Here is a 24981-nt window from a genome sequence, read left to right as displayed (position 1 = left end):
CAAATTTTAATTTTGCATTAAGGGAATATTAAAAATTAAATACAACCTACTATCATAATTTCATCCGAGCATATTAAAATAAAAAATGACAATTTCAATATAAAGGACAGTCGTTCTTATGAAGTTTAGATTCACAAACACCTTCGTGAACTAAAGATCCAAATGTAAAAGCAAAACTTTTAGAAGAAAAGTTAAAGAAATCTTTATAACCCCAGGAGAGCAAGACTTTTTTAAACAAGAAAAAACACAAATCACAGAAGATAAATTTGATATTAAAGTTAAAAGATAACATATTTAAAGTGAAAAGGCATGGTAAAGATTGGAAGAAGGTATTTCTAAAGTCTACCAAGGGTTTTAAAGTATATAAAAAGCATTTACAAATTGATAAGAAAAAGGTAATCTCCTAGAAAAACCACATAGGCAATTCACAGAAAAGACACATGAATGGCCAAATAAGTGAAAGTATTCTTGACCAACACAAGTCATTGGGGCGATTCAAATTAAAGCTAAACTGATGTACTATTTCAACTTTTTAAGACTGAAAAATTTAAGAAGTCAGAAGTATTTGGAACATAGAAAAACAGATCCTGTCATCCATTACTGGTACAACCGCTTTGGAGAGAAAACGGGCAGTTATCTAATAAAGTTGAAGACACTCATACCCTGAGGTCTAGCAATCTACTATTAGATTCATACCTCGGGGCATTCGTCCTCAGTGAGGGTTTTTGGTTGTTATAATGAATGGGGGGGGTGCACTACTGAACAGAGATCAGGGATGCCAGGCACTCTTCTTGCATAAAGGTATGCTGTCCCATGACCCATGACTTTTGAATATTCTGCGAGACATTCATGTGAGGGAGAGGCACGTGACTAAGGTCATAATTATACAGGATCTAACAAAATATTTTTATATTGTTTTAACATAGATGAAGATTTTTAAGAATACAAGCATTGTGTAAAGAGGGAAGACTGTACTTTTTGTTCAAACTTTACTAAGAACAGTTTTCTATATCAGAAATCATTTATCACCAAGTGTCACTCTTAGTATTTGAATTGCCAATCAAGCACACCTGCCTCAATCTGCATCCATAACTGTTATATTCACAATTCACAGAGATAGTACCCATTGGTGCAAAAGTATGTGACCACTAGTATTTCTTTTAGCAGTGCTTCTTAGACTTTTATGTGCACACAAATCATGTAGGACAGCTGTTAAAAGCAAGCTACAGAAAGATACAAACATTATCTTTAAGTAGTCTTAAAACAATCAAAACAAAACTAAGTAATGTTCATGGATATAAACCATGTAGTAAAGCATAAACAAATAGATTGGAAGGATGCATGACAATTTTGGGTTAGTGGTTGGGAGTGGGGAAAAGAGGCAATGGGATTTAAGTGGGGTTCAAGGTACAAAGGAAGCTTTGTTTTCATTTGTAGTTTTGTTTCTGCAGAAGGATGATGAGTACATGGATGTTCATTACACTGTATGTCACTGATACTTATATGGTTTTATTGTTTCTCATTTCATGTGGACTGGCAAAAGCTTTTGGACATAAGACTGGTGTTTTGGAAAAACTGCTAAAAAGCAAAGGATTTAGGCCCAGGTAAAAGTCTGGGGTCTGTTTACTAATTATGTAACTTGAGGCAATTAACTTCTCTACGTGGGTTTCATCTGTAAAAAAAAAAGTTATAAAACTACTTTCTAACTCGCAAGGCTAGATTTGAAAGGCAACTGGAGCAATATATGTGAGAAGCTGTTAAAAGGGTAGGAAAGGTAGGAGTAATTTTTGAAAATTAGGAGCAAGACCTTGGATATGTTAGAAATGATATACCAGTAAATAAACCAACCAGGTCAATTTGTCATTTACTATTTTCTTGTCATCACTGATTCTAAAAATATAACACCAATCTTAACATGGGAGAAATTTTGAGTTTATCAATTTCTAAATGATGGCATAGGGACAGGAATTCTCGTTAATGTAACCATGTTTCTTTATACTAATTCTTCATCAAGAAATTAAAATTTGTAACACCAAAACAAAATAAGAGCAGAACATTAAAAAGTATTCTTATCTAACTATCTAACTTAAATCAATGTCATAACCAGAGGAACTGTTTGCCATTTATCTATAATGTGAGCAGGCCACACGCATTATTACCCCTATGTTACAGATGGAGAAACTGACTCAAACGTGGGATAGCTTCCCTGGAGTTGTACAATTCAGTGTCAAGAACCTGGAGCAGACACTAATTGCCTAGCTCTTCTGTGTTCATTAAGCTACAAAAAACTATTCTGCAGAGATGCTTTATGGTAATTCTGTTTGTCACAGGAAATAGAAAGTTCTTTGTCAGCTGTCATGTCACACAAATTTCAAAATAGGCAAATATACTCAAGGAAACAAGTCACTTATCAATTAGAGTACTGCACACCAAGGTACAAAATTACAACTGCCTAAACTGCTAAAAATCTAATCCTATCTTTGCCAATTAACCTTACTAATGCTGGAATAAGACAGAAGAAAGGTTGAAGTAAGTGTGAGGGTGATAGTTACTTCCTTCTGGATCTCCAAACAGAATCCCTTAAAAAAGGGATTTTCTTTCTTTGAAAAGTTGAAATATGGTTACCTCCACTATATTTCTTTAAGTAATGCCACTACTACTACTTACAAAATAAAAATATAACAAGTAAAGTTGGGCAGTACCAAATTAGAACACAGGCATTCATAATAATCATAAAAATACTGGCTATGATTAAATAGTACAAATGTCATTCAACTGAGTTTATGTTACAAACATATAAAGGGATAAACTCTTCATGTAAACAGTTCATTCTATTGTAAACCCCCCTGCTAATGTAAACAGATAAATGTGATTACATGCACCTGACTTTCTAATCAGACTAATTAGGCAGTTTCAAATGCTGACACAAGATCTCCAATAGTCCTTTTATTGGAGACTCAAAAAAAAACACAAAACCCAAACAATGAATCGTCTAATGATCAAGCATTTTATATATTACAAAAAGTATTGAACACGAATACCCTTCATATACTAACAGAAAAAATCTAAAGGTCACCCACTCAGTATTCCGTTATTCATCCTTTCACTTACCAAATCCACCTCACACTGACTTAAATCGTTTAAAAAACTTGTGTGCGTTCTGGCGTTGGCAGGAATTTTGCCAGGGATCAAAGCTATGCATTTTTTCCTTTTTTAAAGAAAAGAACCTAGGGTTTAAATTCTCTCTTCCACACAAAAGCCCTCCATACAGTACAATCCAATTTGACAGAATTTTCTTGTTTCAAGGTTTAAATTTTTTTCAGACAAAAACTCTAATTTTCCAATCCAGAAGCTATTCCTGATGAGCCTACCCTCGAGTTCTAAAACAGAATAAAGTTCAACCTTCAAAGAAAAAGAACTCGACGACTGCCCGACCAAAATTCATAAATCATCAAGCACGGTGCAGATTCAATCTAAAAACAAGGCAGGCGGAGATGAGGACATTCAGGAGAACGCTGTCAGGCACCCGCGAATCTCACGGTGAGCCAGGGAGGGGAATGGGAATGTGAACCTCACCCCCCATCTTTCTGTACATTGGGAAAAAAGCAAAGGAAGTGAAATGAGACCCTTCCCTGCAAGGAAGACCCAAGACTTCTCCTAGTTTACAGTCCCTCCCCAGACTGCTATAGTCTGTCGGAACGCTGAGACCCTTTTGCCTTTCCTCTTCACTGAACCAACCAGCAGAGGATCTTCTCAAAATTACAGACCCGATCGCGGGAGGCTTCCCCGCCTTTCCCGGTGACGAGAGGCTCCCAGTCGCCAACAACAAAGACGCCTCCCGCTCCCCTCCCCCCGCCCGGGCTCGTCCCTCCCGCGCTGCGGCTCCCGGCCTAGCGCCCCCTCCCCGAGCCAGCCCGGCCGGCGGCCCCGGCCCCCCGCTGTCCCTCGCACCTGCACCTGAGGGGACGCAGCTGAGGCGCCAGGAAGAACGGGCCGGGAGAACCTTTGCCGGCACTCTGTCCTCGAGAGGGCGCGATCCGCGCTCCCGCCGCCGCCCGACTCTCCCCGCCCGCGGACGGGCCCGGCCGAGGAGAGGGACGACGGCTGCAGTCCCTGGCGCCCGGACCAGGAAGGACGGCGGCGCCCGAGGGGGCCCGGCTTGCGCTCCGGAGTCTCGCCTCGTGCGGGTCCTGCTCCTCGGCACGAAGTCCCGTTCTGCTGACTAACGGCCCCGGCGCGAGGTGCTGGAGCGGCCGCCGCCGCCGCCGGCTGCTCTCTGGCCTCACGTCCCGCGCGGCCGTGGTCGCAGCTACAGCTGCCACCTCTTTCTGGCACTGCAGACACCACCCAGACCCAGCCTGGTCTTTTCTTCTCTGTAGTCCTCCTTTATTTGCTCTTCCTCCGCCTGCCACCCGCGGGGCTCGCTCTCGTAGCGAAAGAGAGGCTGGAAGGGAACAGAGGGGGCGAGCAGTATCTTCACTATGCCAAGAGTTGGTCACTGACTGGAGGAAGGTGCTTAAGCTGACCAAGGCTCCAGCCTGCTAGCAAGCGTGGGGTGGGTAAGAGCCCAGCCTAACCCGACATCCACCAATCACAAGCCGCTCTGGGGAGTCGGTCGCGCTCCCGCGGTCGGGAGAGGCTGAGCTGACTCGGCAGGAGGCGGGGATTGCGGAAAAGAAGAGCCAATAAGTGTAGAGGTTCCCCTCCTCTCTGCTTTGATGGACTGCCATGTTCGGACCAATGGAGCAATTCTCATTTCGAAGAAAGCGGGACTTGTTCGACTGGTTTGGGAGAGAGGCTACGAGGAGGGGGAGGGGTCGAGGCTGGGCGGCGGGGGAATCCTGGTCTCAGCAGGGGATCGGAGGGGGTCGGAGGGAGTCGGATGATGCCTTTTGACCTCCGCGAGGAGTCACGTGGAGCGGGGACGAAGAAGCCAGACAAACTCCTTCCGGTTCACCGATAGAAGCGTAAACTCCGTAGGGATAGTTTTTTTTATTTGATTTTACGCTTGCATCTTCCACGTTTTGGCGCGAGGAGGTCTTGATTTCTGCGATGAGCTCCCAGAAAGGGAACGTGGCTCGTTCCAGGCCTCAGAGACACCAGAATACCTTTACCTTCAAAAATGACATGTTTGATAAGAGTGTTCAGACCAAGGTAGGAACCTTCCTGTTGCACTGAATCTGACTCCAGGAAGAATGGTTCAGTGAAGGGGAGAAGAGAGAGGAAATGAGAGGAGTTGGCGAGGGCGAGTGTGGACCGCAGCCCGGAGTTAGTCTCGGCTGCGATGCAATCCTTTCTAAAACGATGTTCCCACGCTCTTTCTTTGATCTGAATATGTTGTCTCCTCGTAAACATCTGGCAGATCAGAAAGAGTGAATGGGACCCTCATCAAACCTAAGGTGTAAGTGGGGAAACTGAGTCGTTGAACATTCCCGTGAGGATCACGTAGTTGCAATAGGAAAACGAGGATTATGGCACGAATGCCTATTTCAAAATTCATACCAAGTTTATGCAGTCACTATTTTTTGGAAAACCCCAAACCCATAGGTGTGCAGGGACAATGTGAATGATTAAGAGCTGTCAGCCTCAGTGTCTTCGACAGGATAATGGGAAAGACAATTTAAGCCTGTTTCTCTTGTACAGCTGTTTTGAAAGTCAGATTATTTGATTACTATGAAAATGTTTGTTTTGCTGTTTATATAAGTCATGGGCTTCTTTAGCAGTTTCTGTAAGTTGGAAGAAAATTCACATTGCTTACATAGCCAGAGATCTTGGGTTGTATAAAACTATTGGGTTTCCTCCTCTCCCCATGACTGTGTAGCGAGGAGATATTGGAAGACAAAGACATCCTGGGGGCCAGCATCTTATTGCATAAACCATGTACTCACATAAACTGGAGTTCAAATTTACTAGGTGTGTGGCCTTGAGCAGTTTGTTTAATAATTAATATCTGAGCCTTATTTTGGTCTCAAATGAGAAACTCGCAGGATTGTTCTGAGTAAACAAAATGTATGGAAAAGGTGTGGATCGCTATAGATGTTCAATAAATAATTAATTCCCTGGCATTGATTAAGAAAGCAAGGTAATCTGTTTATGGTAATCTGTGGTCTCCTTTTCCTTCCCCTTCCTGTTTTCCTTCACTTACTCTACAAATTTTTAATGAACACCTACCATGTGGAAGCCCCTATGCTTATAGGTATTCAGCATTTGGCTCTGCCTTCACGGAGCTTATATTGATATGGACAATAAAAGCCTGTAGAAAGATATATAATTACAAATTGTGGTAAATGCTGATGAAAGAAAAGGCAGTTCTGTAAGGAAGAATAAGGAGGAATATTTTAAATTGACTGCTCAGCAGACCTCTCCTTTCCCCTAGAGTTCAGAGGATTTCAGAAAGACAACCTTGAGCAGCACTTGGGAAAACTTTCACGTATTCTTACTCTATTTTTTTTTTACTTTTTTTTACTCTACGTTTTTGCATGATCATTTGATTCTGATTATTTTTCATCAGACGATACAAAGCAGTTTTAATAAACATGTACTTTTATTATGCGTTTGGTGTTATCTAACAACCATGTCATTCTGGTCTTAAGTGTTTTCACAGCTCTCAGGTTCAGTCACTAAAAGTTTCATTTTGTTTATCCCATTTACTTTTAATTCCTTTCTCTTCTATAAAATGTGAAGAAACTCGCTTCTCAGTGGATAGGACCACCAGGCACTTTGTTATGGGAAGTTCTGACAGAAGCTGCAAGAAATGTTTTACTGAGGAAAGATCATTAGGTTGATTGCTCATCTGTCTAATGGGTAACTAATAATTGGCTGTATTCTTGAATGAATTATGTGCAACTAGTAAAGCTAGGATTTTGTCAGAAACATCTGACCCTGTCTTCATGGCTGTAGTTTACCCCAGAAAGCTGTTCATCTGATGACATCTAGCAAAGGAGTAGTAAGAAACGCATGAATCTCTGTAACTCGCGTTGAAGGGCAGTAGAACAATTGACTACTTGTACCTCATTATTGGGAGGAGCCCTGCGTGATAGTTCCCTTTTTCCTTCCCTGTCAAGCAGTTTGTAGGACTTCACTGAAATTAGAAGTTAGATAATGACAGATGCTTTATTGAAAAGTTTTGTCTAGGTAGAGTTGAGATGATAGCTGTCTTTGTATACTTGAGTATAGTTTAGGAGAGAACAGAAGCATGTTTCCGTGGCACTCCGAATGGCCAAACTTGGACCAAGGGGTCAAAGTAACAGGAATTTCAGCTCCGAATAAGAGAGCTGTCTAATAGTGAAGGAGTGTGTACTAGGATTTTGCAGTCTCCTCTTCACTTGGGGGTATTTAAGAGAGGCCCCTGTGGTCGCTGGTGAGTGGTGTCATCATATGACTTGCTGAAGAAGGAGGGGGGTTGGTTAAATAGGTTTAAATCTCTTTTAGTCATTTGGTACTAAAATGCTGATTCTCTAAAGGCAGTCTTGTTTCCCTTACTGGAGAGAAAGTGGTGTGTAATGGAAAGAACACTGTACTAAGAGAAGAGGGCTGCATTTTAGCCCCAGTTCAGGCGTTTATTTTGCTATGCAATGTAAGACAACTTACTCATAGTTTTTAATCTACAAAACGGGATTAATACTAACTTCTTCTTTACTTTCCTCGCAGGATTATTGTGGGGATCTTAACAAAATATTTTTTAAGAAATAAGGATACACATATGAACTAAAGTATATGATAATTTATTATTCACCTGTAGTTGGTCAAAGTATGAAAAAAAATTAGAAAAAAATGCATGCTGTTAAAGAAAATCAAAACAGTAGAGAAGTGTATAAAGTAAAAAAGTGAAAGTCCTTTTCCATTCCTAGCCCTGTTTTCCAGAACTTTCCACTGTTAACAGTTTGGTATATGTCTCTAGACATCTATGTACAATACAGTGCATATGTAATTAAATATAGATAATTTTCCTTCTCATTCAGTGAAATGGGTGCATCAGAACATAAGCTCATTCTTTTTAATAGCTATATAATATTCAGTAATATAAATGTACAGTAATTTAACTATTTTGCTATTAATAGACATTTGAGTTTCTGTTTTTCTCTGTAATAGAGCTGCAGTGAAATTTTTGTATTCAGATATTTATTGCAACCCTATTATCTGGTACCAAACATTGTGGAAGATACTGAGGATATGGGGTTGAGCAAAATATACACAATCACAGCCTCATGATTGAAGTTGACAGTATACTGGGAGAGATGACAGGCATCAATAAAAAATTCAAGTATGTTAATATAAAAGGCAGTCTTGATTAAGTCTGGAGAATTAAGGAAGGATTTGCTGAGATCTAAAGGATGAATAACATTTTACTCCATAAAAAAGAAGGAATAACATGTATTATCTTCTTGAGGATGTTATTTGATAAGGATAGTCAGCATTGTCTTTACTAGTATTTCCCAAAGTGTATTTCTTAGAATCCCTGGGTTACATGATCTTTTTGATGAGGGCAGGAATAAATTTCATGATCAAATTACCTGAGATATTTTGCAGTTAAAAAAAGATTATTTAACCAAATCTTGCTTACCTATGGAACCTTTTGGTTTACATAAAACCTACAGGACTTGAGCTATTTTTTTTGTGGAACATACTCATTTTAGGAAACAGGTCCTTGCTTTCGTGTGGAGAAGGAAAATGAAAATCTTGGCTAAACTATAAATTATAGGTTTATTAATATAGCTAATATTTGTACACTTAAGTATGCTAGGCACTAGGCATACTTCATATATACTAATTTGATTTTCAAAATAACCTTAAGATAGATGCTATAGGAGGCGGGGCAAGATGGCGGACTGGTGAACTATATGTTTTAGTTCCTCCTCCAGGAAAGTAGGTAGAAAGCCAGGAACTGCGTGGACTGGACACCACAGAGCAATCTGACTTTGGGCATACTTCATACAACACTCATGAAAACGTGGAACTGCTGAGATCAGCGAAATCTGTAAGTTTTTGCGGCCAGGGGACCCGCGCCCCTCCCTACCAGGCTCAGTCCCGTGGGAGGAGGGGCTGTCAGCTCCGGGAAGGAGAAGGGAGAACTGCAGTGACAGCCCTTATCGGAAACTCATTCTACTGATCCAAACTCCACCCATAGGTAGACTGAGACTAGACACCAGAGAATCTGAGAGCAGCCAGCCCAGCAGAGAGGAGACAGGCATAGAAAAAAAACAACACGAAAAACTCCAAAATAAAAGCGGAGGATTTTTGGAGTTCTGGTGAACATAGAAAGGGGAAGGGCAGAGCTCAGGCCCTGAGGCGCATATGCAAATCCCGAAGAAAAGCTGATCTCTCTGCCCTGTGGACCTTTCCTTAATGGCCCTGGTTGCTTTGTCTCTTAGCATTTCAATAACCCATTAGATCTCTGAGGAGGGCCCTTTTTTTTTTTTAATCCTTTTTTCTTTTTCTAAAACAATTACTCTAAGAAGCCCAATACAGAAAGCTTCAAAGACTTGCAATTTGGGCAGGTCAAGTCAAGAGCAGAACTAAGAGAGCTCTGAGACAAAAGGCAATAATCCAGTGGCTGAGAAAATTCACTAAACACCACAACTTCCCAAGAAAAGGGGGGTGTCCGCTCACAGCCACCATCCTGGTGGACAGGAAACACTCCTGCCCATCGCCACCCCCATAGCCCAGAGCTGCCCCAGACAACCCAGTGTGACGGAAGTGCTTCAAATAACAGGCACACACCACAAAACTGGGCGTGGACATTAGCCTTCCCTGCAACGTCAGCTGATTGTCCCAGAGTTGGGAAGGTGGAGCACTGTGAATTAACAAAGCCCCAATCAGCCATCATTTCAGCAGACTGGGAGCCTCCCTACACAGCCCAGCAGCCCAGAACTGCCCTGGGGGGATGGCACTCACCTGTGACATAGCACAGTCATCCCTCAACAGAGGACCCGGGGTGCACAGCCTGGAAGAGGGGCCCACTTGCAAGTCTCAGGAGCCATACGCCAATACCAAGGACTTGCGGGTCAGTGGCAGAGACAAACTGTGGCAGGAGTGAACTAAAGGATTAGACTATTGCAGCAGCTTTAAAACTCTAGGATCACCAGGGAGATTTGATTGTTAGGGCCACCCCCCCTTCCTGACTGCCCAGAAACACGCCCCATATACAGGGCAGGCAACACCAACTACACACGCAAGCTTGGTACACCGATTGGACCCCACAAGACTCACTCCCCCACTCACCAAAAAGGCTAAGCAGGGGAGAACTGGCTTGTGGAGAACAGGTGGCTCGTGGACGCCACCTGCTGGTTAGTTAGAGAAAGTGTACTCCACGAAGCTGTAGATCTGATAAATTAGAGATAAGGACTTCAATTGGTCTACAAATCCTAAAAGAACCCTATCAAGTTCAGCAAATGCCATGAGGCCAAAAACAACAGAAAATTATAAAGCATATGAAAAAACCAGGTGATATGGATAACCCAAGCCCAAGCACCCAAATCAAAAGACCAGAAGAGACACAGCACCTAGAGCAGCTACTCAAAGAACTAAAGATGAACAATGAGACCATAGTACGGGATACAAAGGAAATCAAGAAGACCCTAGAAGAGCATAAAGAAGACATTGCAAGACTAAATAAAAAAATGGATGATCTTATGGAAATTAAAGAAACTGTTGACCAAATTAAAAAGATTCTGGACACTCATAGTACAAGACTAGAGGAAGTTGAACAACGAATCAGTGACCTGGAAGATGACAGAATGGAAAATGAAAGCATAAAAGAAAGAATGGGGAAAAAAATTGAAAAACTCGAAATGGACCTCAGGGATATGATAGATAATATGAAACGTCCGAATATAAGACTCATTGGTGTCCCAGAAGGGGAAGAAAAGGGTAAAGGTCTAGGAAGAGTATTCAAAGAAATTGTTGGGGAAAACTTCCCAAATCTTCTAAACAACATAAATACACAAATCATAAATGCTTAGCGAACTCCAGATAGAATAAATCCAAATAAACCTACTCCGAGACATTTACTGATCACACTGTCAAACACAGAAGAGAAGGAGCAAGTTCTGAAAGCAGCAAGAGAAAAGCAATTCACCACATACAAAGGAAACACCATAAGACTAAGTAGTGACTACTCAGCAGCCACCATGGAGGCAAGAAGTCAGTGGCACGATATATTTAAAATTCTGAGTGAGAAAAATTTCCAGCCAAGAATACTTTATCCAGCAAAGCTCTCCTTCAAATTTGAGGGAGAGCTTAAATTTTTCACAGACAGACAAAGGCTGAGAGAATTTGCTAACAAGAGACCTGCCCTACTGGAGATACTAAAGGGAGCCCTACAGACAGAGAAACAAAGAAAGGACAGAGAGACTTGGACAAAGGTTCAGTACTAAAGAGATTCGGTATGGGTACAATAAAGGATATTAATAGAGAGAGGGGAAAAATGTGACAAACGTAAACCAAAGGATAAGATGGCTGATTCACGAAATGCCTTCACGGTTATAACGTTGAATGTAAATGGATTAAACTCCCCAATTAAAAGATATAGATTCGCAGAATGGATCAAAAAAAAGGAACCATCAGTATGTTGCATACAAGAGACTCATCTTAGACACAGGGACACAAAGAAACTGAAAGTGAAAGGATGGAAAAAAATATTTCATGCAAGCTACAGCCAAAAGAAAGCAGGTGTAGCAATATTAATCTCAGATAAAATAGACTTCAAATGCAGGGATGTTTTGAGAGACAAAGAAGGCCACTACATACTAATAAAAGGGGCAATTCAGCAAGAAGAAATAGCAATCGTAAATGTCTATGCACCCAATCAAGGTGCCACAAAATACATGAGAGAAACACTGGCAAAACTAAAGGAAGCAATTGATGTTTCCACAATAATTGTGGGAGACTTCAACACATCACTCTCTCCTATAGATAGGTCAACCAGACAGAAGACCAATAAGGAAATTGAAAACCTAAACAATCTGATAAATGAATTAGATTTAACAGACATATACAGGACATTACATCCCAAATCACCAGGATACACGTACTTTTCTAGTGCTCGCGGAACTTTCTCCAGAATAGATCATATGCTGGGACATAAAACAAGCCTCAATAAATTTAAAAAGATTGAAATTATTCAAAGCACATTCTCTGACCACAATGGAATACAATTAGAAGTCAATAACCATCAGAGACTTAGAAAATTCACAAATACCTGGAGGTTAAACAACATACTCCTAAACAATCAGTGGGTTAAAGAAGAAAGCAAGAGAAATTGCTAAATATATAGAGACGAATGAAAATGAGAACACAACATACCAAAACCTATGGGATTCAGCAAAAGCAGTGCTAAGGGGGAAATTTATACCACTAAACGCATATTTTAAAAAGGAAGAAAGAGCCAAAATCAAAGAACTAATGGATCAACTGAAGAAGCTAGAAAATGAACAGCAAACCAATCCTAAACCAAGTACAAGAAAAGAAATAACAAGGATTAAAGCAGAAATAAATGACATAGAGAACAAAAAAACAATAGAGAGGATAAATATCACCAAAAGTTGGTTCTTTGAGAAGATCAACAAGATTGACAAGCCGCTAGCTAGACTGACAAAATCAAAAAGAGAGAAGACCCATATAAACAAAATAATGAATGAAAAAGGTGACATAATTGCAGATCCTGAAGAAATTAAAAAAATTATAAGAGGATATTATGAACAACTGTATGGCAACAAACTGGATAATGTAGAAGAAATGGACAATTTCCTGGAAACATATGAACAACCTAGACTGACCAGAGAAGAAATAGAAGACCTCAACCAACCCATCACAAGCAAAGAGATCCAATCAGTCATCAAAAATCTTCCCACAAATAAATGCCCAGGGCCAGATGGCTTCACAGGGGAATTCTACCAAACTTTCCAGAAAGAACTGACACCAATCTTACTCAAACTCTTTCAAAACATTGAAGAAATGGAACACTACCTAACTCATTTTATGAAGCTAACATCAATCTAATACCAAAACCAGGCAAAGATTCTACAAGAAAGGAAAACTACCGGCCAATCTCCCGAATGAATATAGATGCAAAAATCCTCAACAAAATACTTGCAAATCAAATCCAAAGACACATTAAAAAAATCATACACCATGACCAAGTGGGGTTCATTCCAGGCATGCAAGGATAGTTCAATATAAGAAAATCAATCAATGTATTACAACACATTAACAAGTCAAAAGGGAAAAATCAATTGATCATCTCAATAGATGCTGAAAAAGCATTTGACAAGATCTAACATCCCTTTTTGATAAAAACACTTCAAAAGGTAGGAATTGAAGGAAACTTCCTCAACATGATAAAGAGCATATATGAAAAACCCACAGCCAGCATAGTACTCAATGGTGAGAGACTGAAAGCCTTCCCTCTTATGATCAGGAACAAGACAAGGATGCCCGCTGTCACCACTGTAATTCAACACTGTGCTGGAAGTGCTAGCCAGGGCAATCCGGCAAGACAAAGAAATAAAAGGCATCCAAATTGGAAAAGAAGAAGTAAAACTGTCATTGTTTGCAGATGATATGATCTTATATCTAGAAAACCCTGAGAAATCGACGATACAGCTACTAGAGCTAATAAACAAATTTAGCAAAGTAGCGGGATACAAGATTAATGCACATAAGTCAGTAATGTTTCTATATGCTAGAAATGAACAAACTGAAGAGACACTCAAGAAAAAGATACCATTTTCAATAGCAACTAAAAAAATCAAGTACCTAGGAATAAACTTAACCAAAGATGTAAAAGACCTATACAAAGAAAACTACATAACTCTACTAAAAGAAATAGAAGGGGACCTTAAAAGATGGAAAAATATTCCATGTTCATGGATAGGAAGGCTAAATGTCATTAAGATGTCAGTTCTACCCAAACTCATCTACAGATTCAATGCAATCCCAATCAAAATCCCAACAACCTACTTTGCAGACTTGGAAAAGCTAGTTATCAAATTTATTTGGAAAGGGAAGATGCCTCGAATTGCTAAAGACACTCTAAAAAAGAAAAACGAAGTGGGAGGACTTACACTCCCTGACTTTGAAGCTTATTATAAAGCCACAGTTGCCAAAACAGCATAGTACTGGCACAAAGATAGATATATAGATCAATGGAATCGAATTGAGAATTCAGAGATAGACCCTCAGATCTATGGCCAACTGATCTTTGATAAGGCCCCCAAAGTCACTGAACTGAGTCATAATGGTCTTTTCAACAAATGGGGCTGGGAGAGCTGGATATCCATATCCAAAAGAATGAAAGAGGACCCCTACCTCACCCCCTACACAAAAATTAACTCAAAATGGACCAAAGATCTCAATATAAAAGAAAGTACCATAAAACTCCTAGAAGATTATGTAGGAAAACATCTTCAAGACCTTGTATTAGGCGGCCACTTCCTAGACTTTACACCCAAAGCACAAGCAACAAAAGAGAAAATAGATAAATGGGAACTCCTCAAGCTTAGAAGTTTCTGCACCTCAAAGGAATTTCTCAAAAAGGTAAAGAGGCAGCCAACTCAATGGAAAAAAATTTTTGGAAACCATGTATCTGACAAAAGACTGATATCTTGCATATATAAAGAAATCCTACAACTCAATGACAATAGTACAGACAGCCCAATTATAAAATGGGCAAAAGATATGAAAAGACAGTTCTCTGAAGAGGAAATACAAATGGCCAAGAAACACATCAAAAAATGTTCAGCTTCACTAGCTATTATAGAGATGCAAATTAAGACCACAATGAGATACCATCTAACACCGATTAGAATGGCTGCCATTAAACAAACAGGAAACTACAAATGCTGGAGGGGATGTGGAGAAATTGGAACTCTTATTCATTGTTGGTGGGACTGTATAATGGTTCAGCCACTCTGGAAGTCAGTCTGGCAGTTCCTTAGAAAACTAGATATAGAGTTACCATTCGATCCAGCGATTGCACTTCTCGGTATATACCCGGAAAGTCGGAAAGCAGTGACACGAACAGATATCTGCACGCCCATGTTCATAGCAGCATTATTCACAATTGCCAAGAGATGGAAACAACCCAAATGTCCTTCAACAGATGAGTGGATAAATAAAATGTGGTATATACACACGATGGAATACTACGCGGCAGTAAGAAGGAACGATCTCGTGAAACATATGACAACATGGATGAACCTTGAAGACATAATGCTGAGCGAAATAAGCCAGGCACAAAAAGAGAAATATTATATGCTACCAATAATGTGAACTTTGAAAAATGTAAAACAAATGGTTTATAATGTAGAATGTAGGGGAACTAGCAGTAGAGAGCAATGAAGGAAGGGGGAACAATAATCCAAGAAGAACAGATAAGCTATTTAACGTTCTGGGGATGCCCAGGAATGACTATGGTCTGTTAATTTCTGATGGGTATAGTAGGAAGAAGTTCACAGAAATGTTGCTATATTATATAACTTTCTTGGGGTAAAGTAGGAACATGTTGGAAGTTAAGCAGTTATCTTAGGTTAGTTGTCTTTGTCTTACTCCCTTGTTATTGTCTCTTTGAAATGTTCTTTTATTGTATGTTTGTTTTCTTTTTAACTTTTTTTTCATACAGTTGATTTAAAAAAGAAGGGAAAGTTAAAAAAAAAAAAAAGGAAAACAAGGAAAAAAAATTGATGTAGTGCCCCCTTGAGGAGCCTGTGGAGAATGCAGGGGTATTCGCCTACCCCACCTCCATGGTTGCTAACATGAGCACAGACATAGGGGACTGGTGGTTTGATGGGTTGAGCCCTCTACCATAGGTTTTACCCTTGGGAAGACAGTTGCTGCAAAGGAGAGGCTAGGCCTCCCTGTGGTTGTGCCTAAGAGTCTCCTCCCGAATGCCTCTTTGTTGCTCAGATGTGGCCCTCTCTCTCTGGCTAAGCCAACTTGAAAGGTGAAATCACTGCCCTCCCCCCTACGTGGGATCAGACACCCAGGGGAGTGAATCTCCCTGGCAACGTGGAATATGACTCCCAGGGAGGAATGTAGACCCGGCATTGTGGGACGGAGAACATGTTCTTGAGCAAAAGGGGGATGTGAAAGGAAATGAAATAAGCTTCAGTGGCAGAGAGATTCCAAAAGGAGCCGAGAGGTCACTCTGGTGGGTACTCTTACGCCCACTTTAGAGAACCCTTTTTCAGTTCTAAAGAATTGGGGTAGCTGGTGGTGGATACCTGAAACTATCAAACTACAACCCAGAACCCATGAATCTCGAAGACAGTTGTATAAAAATGTAGCTTATGAGGGGTGACAATGGGATTGGGAAAGCCATAAGGACCACACTCCACTTTGTCTAGTTTATGGATGGATGAGTAGAAAAATAGGGGAAGGAAACAAACAGACAAAGGTACCCAGTGTTCTTTTTTACTTCAATTGCTCTTTTTCACTCTAATTATTATTCTTGTTATTTGTGTGTGTGTGCTAATGAAGGTGTCAGGGATTGATTTAGGTGATGAATATACAACTATGTAATGGTACTGTAAACAATCGAAAGTACAATTTGTTTTGTATGACTGCGTGGTATGTGAATATATCTCAATAAAATGAAGATAAAAGAAAAAAAAGGAAAACAAGGAAAAAAAATTGATGTAGTGCCCCCTTGAGGAGCCTGTGGAGAATGCAGGGGTATTCGCCTACCCCACCTCCATGGTTGCTAACATGACCACATACATAGGGGACTGGTGGTTTGGTGGGTTGAGCCCTCTACCATAGGTTTTACCCTTGGGAAGACGGTTGCTGCAAAGGAGAGGCTAGGCCTCCCTATGGTTGTGCCTAAGAGCCTCCTCCCGCATGCCTCTTTGTTGCTCAGATGTGGCCCTCTCTCTCTAGCTAAGCCAACTTGAAAGGTGAAATCACTGCCCTCCCCCCTACGTGGGATCAGACACCCAGGGGAGTGAATCTCCCTGGCAACGTGGAATATGACTCCCGGGGAGGAATGTAGACCCGGCATCGTGGGACGGAGAACATCTTCTTGACCAAAAGAGGGATGTGAAAGGAAATGAAATAAGCTTCAGTGGCAGAGAGATTCCAAAAGGAGCCGAGAGGTCACTCTGGTGGGCACTGTTATGCACACTTTAGACAACCCTTTTTAGGTTCTAAAGAATTGGGGTAGGTGGTGGTGGATACCTGAAACTATCAAACTACAACCCAGAACCCATGAATCTCGAAGACAGTTGTATAAAAATGTAGCTTATGAGGGGTGACAATGGGATTGGGAAAGCCATAAGGACCACACTCCACTTTGTCTAGTTTATGGATGGATGAGTAGAAAAATAGGGGAAGGAAACAAACAGAGAAATGTACCCAGTGTTCTTTTTTACTTCAACTGCTCTTTTTCACTCTAATTATTATTCTTGTTATTTTTGTGTGTGTGCTAATGAAGGTGTCAGGGATTGATTTAGGTGATGAATGTACAACTATGTAATGGTACTGTGAACAGTCGAAAGTACGATTTGTTTTGTATGACTGCATGGTATGTGAATATATCTCAATAAAATGAAGATAAAAAAAAAGATAGATGCTATAATTATCCCATTTTACATATTGGGAAATTAGGGTTTAGAGGTGAATGACATGCCCAAAGTTATACAACTAATGTGGCTTTCCATTGATTACATGGTAGGGTCTGTGCTAGGAGACCTCAAAGGATAATAAGTCAAAAGTCCTCCTTTGTGTGTGTGTGTGTGTGTTTAATTGTATTTTTGTGTTCAGTAGAATCAGGGTGATACTGGATTAGGTTCAGAACAGCGATGAGCTTTATTGCCACTGTGTCTAAACACTGCCTTTTTCAAATGTCCTAAGGACATTGTGGATGACATTGATGTAAATTTAATTCTATTAAAAATAGGGATTACAGCAAAAAGGACTGAATAACCATTCAGCTGTCATGAAGTTCTGTTTTTGTATGATTGCCTTTTAACTTTTGTTTTGGGAAGTTGCGGGAACACAACAAATATTAGCTATATTAATAAAGCTATAATTTATAGTTTGGCCAAGATTTTCATTTTCCTTCTCCACACCAAAGCAAGGACCTGTTTCCTAAAATAAGTATGTTCCACAAAAAAATAGCTCAAGTCCTGTAGGTTTTATTTTTTAAAAGACAATGATTTTATTAACTTCTCCAGAAAGAAAACAAACAACCGATTAATATTCTAACAGATAATGAATATTTTAACTAACCACAAGTCAAAATATTTCTAATTGTCTTTTAATCTTTCACTCTTTTGTAAACCTTTATGTGCAAGCTCCAGTCATGACACTTGAATTTATTTGTCTTTCTGTAAGAGGAGTACAGGCGTAACTTGGAGATATTGTGGGTTTGGTTCCAGACCACTGCAATAAAGTGAACATTGCAGTAAAGCAAGTTACCCTAATTTTTTGGTTTCCCAGTGCATAAAAAAGTTACATTTACACTATTACTGTAGTTTATTAAGTGTGCATAGCATTATGTCTAAAAACCAATGTATATGCCTCAATTTAAAAATACTGTATTGAAAAAGAATGTTAACTGTCATCTGAGCCATCAGTGAGTCATCTTTTTGCTGGTGGAGGGTCTTGCCTTGATGTTGATGGCTGCTGACTGATTAGGGTGGTGGTTGCTGAAGGATAGGGTGGCTGTGGCAGTTTCTTAAAGTAAGACAACAGTGAAGTTTGCCACGATTGTCTCTTGCTTTCATGAAAGATTTCTCTGTAGTATGTGATGCTGTATGATAGCTTTTTATCCACAGTAGGACTTCTTCCAAAATTGGAGTCAATCCTCTCAAACCCTGCTGCTGCTTTATCAACTAAGTTTATGTAATTTCTGAATCTTTTGTTGTCATTTCAACAATGTTTGCAGCATCTTCACCTGGAGTAGATTCCATCTCAAGAGACCACTTTCTTTGCTTATCCATAAGAAGCAACTTGTCATCTGTTCAAGTTTTATAATGAGATGGCAGCAATTCAGTCACATCTTCAGGCTCCACTTGACTAATTCTAGTTCTCTTGCTGTTTCCGCCACATTTGCAGTTACTTCCTCCACTGAAGTCTCGAACAAGTCAGAGTCATCCATAAGGGTTGGAATAAAGGTCTCCCAAACTCCTTTTAATGTTGATATTTTGACCTCGTCCCATAAAGCACAGGTGTTCTTCATGGCATCTAGAATGAGGAATCCTTTCTAGAATGTTTTCAATTTACTTTGCCCATATCCATCAGAGGATCACTGTCTATGGCAGCTACAGCCTTACAAAATGTATTTCTTCAATAATAAAACTTGAAAGTCAAAATCACTTCTTGATCCATGAGCTGTAGAATGGATGTTGTGTTAGCAGGCATGAAAACAACGTGAATCTCATTGTACATCTCCATCAGAGCTCTTGGGTGACCAGGTGCATTGTCAATGAGCAGTAATATGTTGAAAGGGATCTTTTTCTGAGCAGTAGTTTCAACAGTAGGCTTAAAATATTCCATAAACCATGTTGTAAACAGATGTGCAGTCACCCAGCCTTTGTTGTTCACTTACAGAGCATAGGCAGAGTAGATTTAGCATAATTCTTAAGGGCCTTTAGAATTTTCAGAATGGTAAATGAACATTGGTTTCAACTTAAAGTCACCAGCTGCATTAGCCCCTAACGAGTCAGCCTGTCCTTTGAAGCTTTGAAGCCAGGCATTGACTTCTCTTCTCTAGATGAAAGTCCTATATGGCATCTTCTTCTAATAGAAGGCTGATTCGTCTGAGTTGAAAATCTATTGTTTAGTGTTGCTCCTTCACCAATTATCTTAGCTAGATCATCTGGAAAACTTGTTGCAGCTGCTACATTGGTATCTGCTGCTTCACCTTGCACTTTTTTGTTATGGAGATGGTGTCTTACCTTCAACTTCAGGAACCAATCTCTGCTAACTTTAAACTTTTCTTATCCAGCTTGCTCATCTCTCTCAGCCTTTATGGAATTGAAGAGAGTTAGGTAGGGCCTTGCTCTGGATTAGGCTTTGGCTTAAGGGAATGTTGTTGGTTTGATCTTATATCCAGACCACTAAAATTTTCTCCATATCAGCATTAAGGCTGTTTTTACTTTCTTATCATTTTGTGCTTATAGGAGTAGCACTTTTAATTTCCTTCAAGAACTTTTCTGTTGCATTCACAACTTGGCTAACTGGTGCAAGAAGCCTGGCTTTCAGCCTGTCTCAGCTTTCAATACAACTTCCTCACTAAGCTTAATCATTTCTGGGTTTTCATTTAAAGTGAGAGATGTGCAACTCTACCTTTCACTTGCATACTTAGAGGTCATAGTAGGGTTATTAATTGGCCTAATTTCAATATTGTGTCTCGAGGAATGGGAAGGCCTGAGGAGAGGGAGAGAGATGGGGAATGATTGGTGAGTGGAGCAGTGAACACACACAACATTTATCCATCAAGTTCACAGTCTTAATGGGTGCAGTTCATGGCGCCCCAAAACAATTACAGTAGTAACATCAAAGATCACTAATCACATAACCATAGCAGATATAATAATAATGAAAAAGTTAGAAATAATTGTGACAGTTACCAAAATGCGACCCAGAGACACAAGGTAAGCACATGCTGTTGGAAAAAATGGTGACAATAGATACGCTCATCGCAGGGTTGCCATAAATCTTCAATTTATAAAAAATGCAATATCTGCAAAGTGCAATTAAGTGCAGAACAAAGCGAGGTATGCCCGTCTAGATCATTACAAAGGGGATTTCTGTGTAAGATTAATGATCTTGAAAACTGGATTTTTCCTGATTTCCTTGTTTCACACCAGGATAGAGACATTGTCTTAATTTAGATGACCATGATGCCTGACTTATGAATGAATAAAACCTTGCTATGTAAAAGGGTCCCGTACTGTTCGTGAGGCTTGTTTTGTCCAGGTAGCTTGGAATCAGCTGATGTGGAATCTTTGACTTGTCTTCCCTGGCATAGGGATGTTGAATTTTAGGGAATAGATGCAGATTGGTTCATGTAATCCCTAGTGTAAGTAATTTCAGTGTGAGTGATGAAGTGTCTGTCATGGGATTAGATGTTATTTCTCAATCAATGATGTCAGCAATTAGGGGTTGAACAAGTAGATAGTCACGTTGTAAAGCAGTTGAACAGATATAGAATCCACTGTAGTTTCAAGATAATCATTTCTGATGTTCTAGAGGTCACCTGGGTCTATCTCCTTTGATCTTTTTCCAAATTGGGAAATGTTCCTTGATGTGTTTCACCAATGCTGTCTACTAAATGAATTTATGTTCAATATCCCCCTACTCCATTAATGTGTTATTAAATTCTACATACTTTTTCAGTTGCGAAGGTGACTTAATCTATGGTGCACTGGGCATTACAATGTATATAAGAATTATGCCTACTCTAAGTCATAGTGCTTGTGAAACTCTTCATTTTCCCTTTGGGGTATTTTCAATATTTTGAAGTATTGAATTCTCTTCTATTATTTATCTTTTATTTTCTCGTCTTTTCACACAGCAAGAATTTTACCCATGGTTGCGGATAGTCCATATACTTATTTCCCTAACTTGCTTCTACTTGAAGCCAGTAAATTGATTCTGCAAGTTTCTTAAGCTTGAGGCCTGATACAAAATCATTGTTTTCTTCTGCTAAAATTCTGTTTTTTAAACATTTCATTTTATGTATAATGAATAACAACTGAAATTAATTTGTCTTGATTTTATCTGTTGTGTTAGGTCATAGTGCTGTACTCATTGTTGGAATAATTATGAAATTTTACAATTGTTGCAAACACTAGTTTCTGCTTAAAGTCAAATACTGCAGTTAGAAACAGTATTGTCACAGTTCACCTGAGAGAGATCAAGTCATGTTTTGTATTAACTGTCCCCCAAATGGGTCATTTTCCTTTTAGAGAAACACTGTAGTTGGGAGTGGCACAGTTAGACAAAGAAACCCTTGGGCTAAGAGTTACAGGCTGCAGCATTTGTTATTTTAAGCTGTAGAACTCCTTCCACACCTGCAGAAGTGTTATTCTGAGGTCACAGGCAGGTGTATGGAGGATCCTGCTTGTCCTCAGAACAACCCCGATTGCCAGCTCACTTCACCCTAGACAATAATTGCTGTTTTTTTTCACTACCGACATTTTTTTTTTAATTCGGTTTTATTGAGATATATTCACATATCATACAGTCATCCATGGTATACAATCAACTGTTCACAGTACCATCATATAGCTGTGCATTCATCACCCCAATCCATAATGTTTTTTTTTTTTTTTACAGTCCTTATTATTTAAACTTTTTATTTTGAAGTCACATTAGGTTTATAGAAAAGTTACAAAAATAAAGTACAGAAAATTCCTATATACCCTTCACCCAGCTTCCTCTAATTTTAACATCTTATATTACTATGAAACATTAATGAAAACTAAGAACTTAACTAGAATACGGACTATTTTGTTTGGATTTTACTAGTTTTTTTATTAATGTGTTTTTTCTGTTCCAGGATTGAATCCAGGACACCCTGTTGCTTAGTCACATGTCTCTTTCTTCTGCTCTGAATTGTGACAGTTTTGCAGTCTTGTTTTTTTTTTGTGTGTTTTTTTTTTTCATTTTTATTGAAATTGTTCAGATACCATACAATTATCCAAAGATCCAAAGTGTACAATCACTTGCCCCTGGGTACCCTCATACAGCTGTGCATCCATCACTGCACTTAATTTTTGTTCAATTTTTAGAAACTTTTCATTACTCCAGACAAGAAATAAAGTGAAAGATGAAAAAAGAAAAAAAGAAGGAAACTCTAATCTTCCCCTATCCCTAACCAACCCCCCTCAATTGTTGTAGTATTGGTATAGTACATTTGTTAATTGTTTATGAAAAAATGTTGAAATACTACTAACTGTAGTATATAGTTTGCAATAGGTATATATTTCTTCCCTATATGCCCCTCTATTATTAACTTCTAATTGTATTGTCATACATTTGTTCTGGTTCATGGAAGCGATTTCTAGTATTTGTACAGTTGATCATGGACATTGCCCACCATAGGATTCAGTTTTATACATTCCCATCTTTTGACCTCCAACTTTCCTTCTGGTGACATATGACTCTGAGCTTCCTCTTTCCTCCTCATTCACACACCATTCGGCACTGTTAGTTATTCTCACATCTTGCTACTGACATGTCTGTTCATTTCCAAACATTTAAGTTCATCCTAATTGAACATTCTGCTCATACTAAGCAACCACTCCCCATTCTTAAGCCTTGTCCTATATCTTGGTACCTTATATTTCATGTCTATGAGTTTACATATTATAATTAGTTCCTATCAGTGAGACCCTGCAATAATTGTCCTTATGTGTCTGGCTTATTTCACCCAGTATATTGCCCTCGAGGTTTTGTCATCAACCCATTTTTTTTTTTTTTAATATGGTTTTGTTCACTCACCATACATTCCATCCCAAGTAAATAATCGATGGTTCTCTGCATGGTCATACATTTATGTGTTCACCACCTTCACCACTATCTATATAAGGGCATCTACATTTCTTCCACAAGGCAGGAGGGAGAGTCAAAGAAGGTAGAGAGGCAAAAGAAAGAGGAAAAAAAAAATGACAGCTACGAAGCAGCAAAAGGAAAAATAACCTTAAATCAAAGTAGAATAAAGAATCAGACAGTACCACCAATGTCAAGTGTCTAATATGCCTCCCCTATCCCCTCCTCTTATCTGCATTCACCTTGGTATATCACCTTTGTTACATTAAAGGAAGCATAATACAATGATTCTATTAGTTACAGTCTCTAGTTTATGCTGATTGCATCCCTCCCCCAATGCCTCCCCATTTTTAACACCTTGCAAGGTTGACATTTGCTTGTTCTCCCTCGTAAAAGAACGTATTTGTACATTTTATCACAATTGTTGAATACTCTAGATTTCACCAAGTTACACAGTCCCAGTCTTTATCTTTCCTCCTTTCTTGTGGTGTCTCACATGCTCCCCACCTTCCTCTCTCAACTGTATTCATAGTTATCTTTGTTCAGTGTACTTAAATTGTTGTGCTACCATCTCCCAAAATTGTGTTCCAAACCACGCACTCCTGTCTTCTATCACCCTGTAGTGCTCCCTTTAGTATTTCCTGTAGGGCGGGTGTCTTGTTCACAAAGTCTCTCATTGTCTGTCAGAAAATATTTTGAGCTCTCCCTCATATTTGAGGGACAGCTTTGCTGGATATAGGATTCTTGGCTGGCAGTTTTTCTCTTTCAGTGTCTTAAATATATCACACCACTTCCTTCTTGCCTCCATGGTTTCTGCTGAGAGATCCGCACATAGTCTTATTAAGCTTCCTTTGTATGTAATGGATTGCTTTTCTCTTGCTGCTTTCAGGATTCTCTCTTTGTCTTTGACATTTGATAATCTGATTATTAAGTGTCTTGGCTTAGGCCTATTCATATCTCTTCTGTTTGGAGTACGCTGCGCTTCTTGGATCTGTAATTTTATGTCTTTCATAAGAGATGGGAAATTTTCATTAATTATTTCCTCTATTATTGCTTCTTCCCCTTTTCCCTTCTCTTCTCCTTCTGGGACACCAATGATACGTACATTATTGTACTTTGTTTCATCTTTGAGTTCCTGGAGACGTTGCTCATATTTTTTCATTCTTTTCTCCATCTGTTCCTTTGCGTGTAGGCTTTCAGGTGTTTTTTTCTCCAGTTCCTGAGTGTTTTCTGCCTCTTGAGATCTGCTGTTGTATGTTTCCATTGTGTCTTTCATCTCCTGTGTTGTGCCTTTCATTTCCATAGATTCTACTAGTTGTTTTTTTGAACTTTCGATTTCTGCCTTATATATGCCCAGTGTTTCCTTTACAGCCTCTATCTCTTTTGCAGTATCTTGTCTAAACTTTTTGAATTGATTTAGCATTAGTTGTTTAAATTCCTGTATCTCAGTTGAAGTGTACGTTTGTTCCTTTGACTGGGCCATAA

The 24981-nt window shown here is 39.4% G+C and overlaps 2 protein-coding genes across 13 annotated transcripts in view; one reads left to right on the top strand and one right to left on the bottom strand.

Moving 5' to 3' along the window:
- The window catches only part of ABHD17B (abhydrolase domain containing 17B, depalmitoylase), a 55063-nt gene extending 50516 nt beyond the window's left edge, over positions 1 to 4547 (bottom strand). For 5 of the 7 annotated variants that reach the window (XR_005210618.1, XM_037797164.1, XM_037797167.1 and 2 more), the window contains exon 1: positions 3952 to 4547. The gene's annotated coding sequence lies outside the window, so the exon portion shown is untranslated. The remainder of the gene's footprint in view (positions 1 to 3951) is intronic. The other 2 variants (XM_037797165.1, XM_037797168.1) reach the window with 1 other exon arrangement.
- A 322-nt stretch (positions 4548 to 4869) lies between these two features.
- The window catches only part of C10H9orf85 (chromosome 10 C9orf85 homolog), a 78094-nt gene continuing 57982 nt past the window's right edge, over positions 4870 to 24981 (top strand). For all 6 annotated transcript variants that reach the window (XR_005210793.1, XR_005210794.1, XR_005210795.1 and 3 more), the window contains exon 1: positions 4870 to 5154. Coding sequence is in view for 3 of the 6 variants with exons in the window: in XM_037798503.1 (XP_037654431.1) it covers positions 5053 to 5154 (102 nt within the window). In the remaining 3 variants the exon portion in view is untranslated. The remainder of the gene's footprint in view (positions 5155 to 24981) is intronic.

The sequence above is a fragment of the Choloepus didactylus genome, chromosome 10 (assembly GCF_015220235.1).
Source record: "Choloepus didactylus isolate mChoDid1 chromosome 10, mChoDid1.pri, whole genome shotgun sequence".
In the NCBI taxonomy this organism is placed as follows: domain Eukaryota; kingdom Metazoa; phylum Chordata; class Mammalia; order Pilosa; family Megalonychidae; genus Choloepus; species Choloepus didactylus.
The sequence above is the reverse complement of the archived record's forward strand: the minus strand, read 5'-3'. Positions and strand labels throughout refer to the sequence as shown.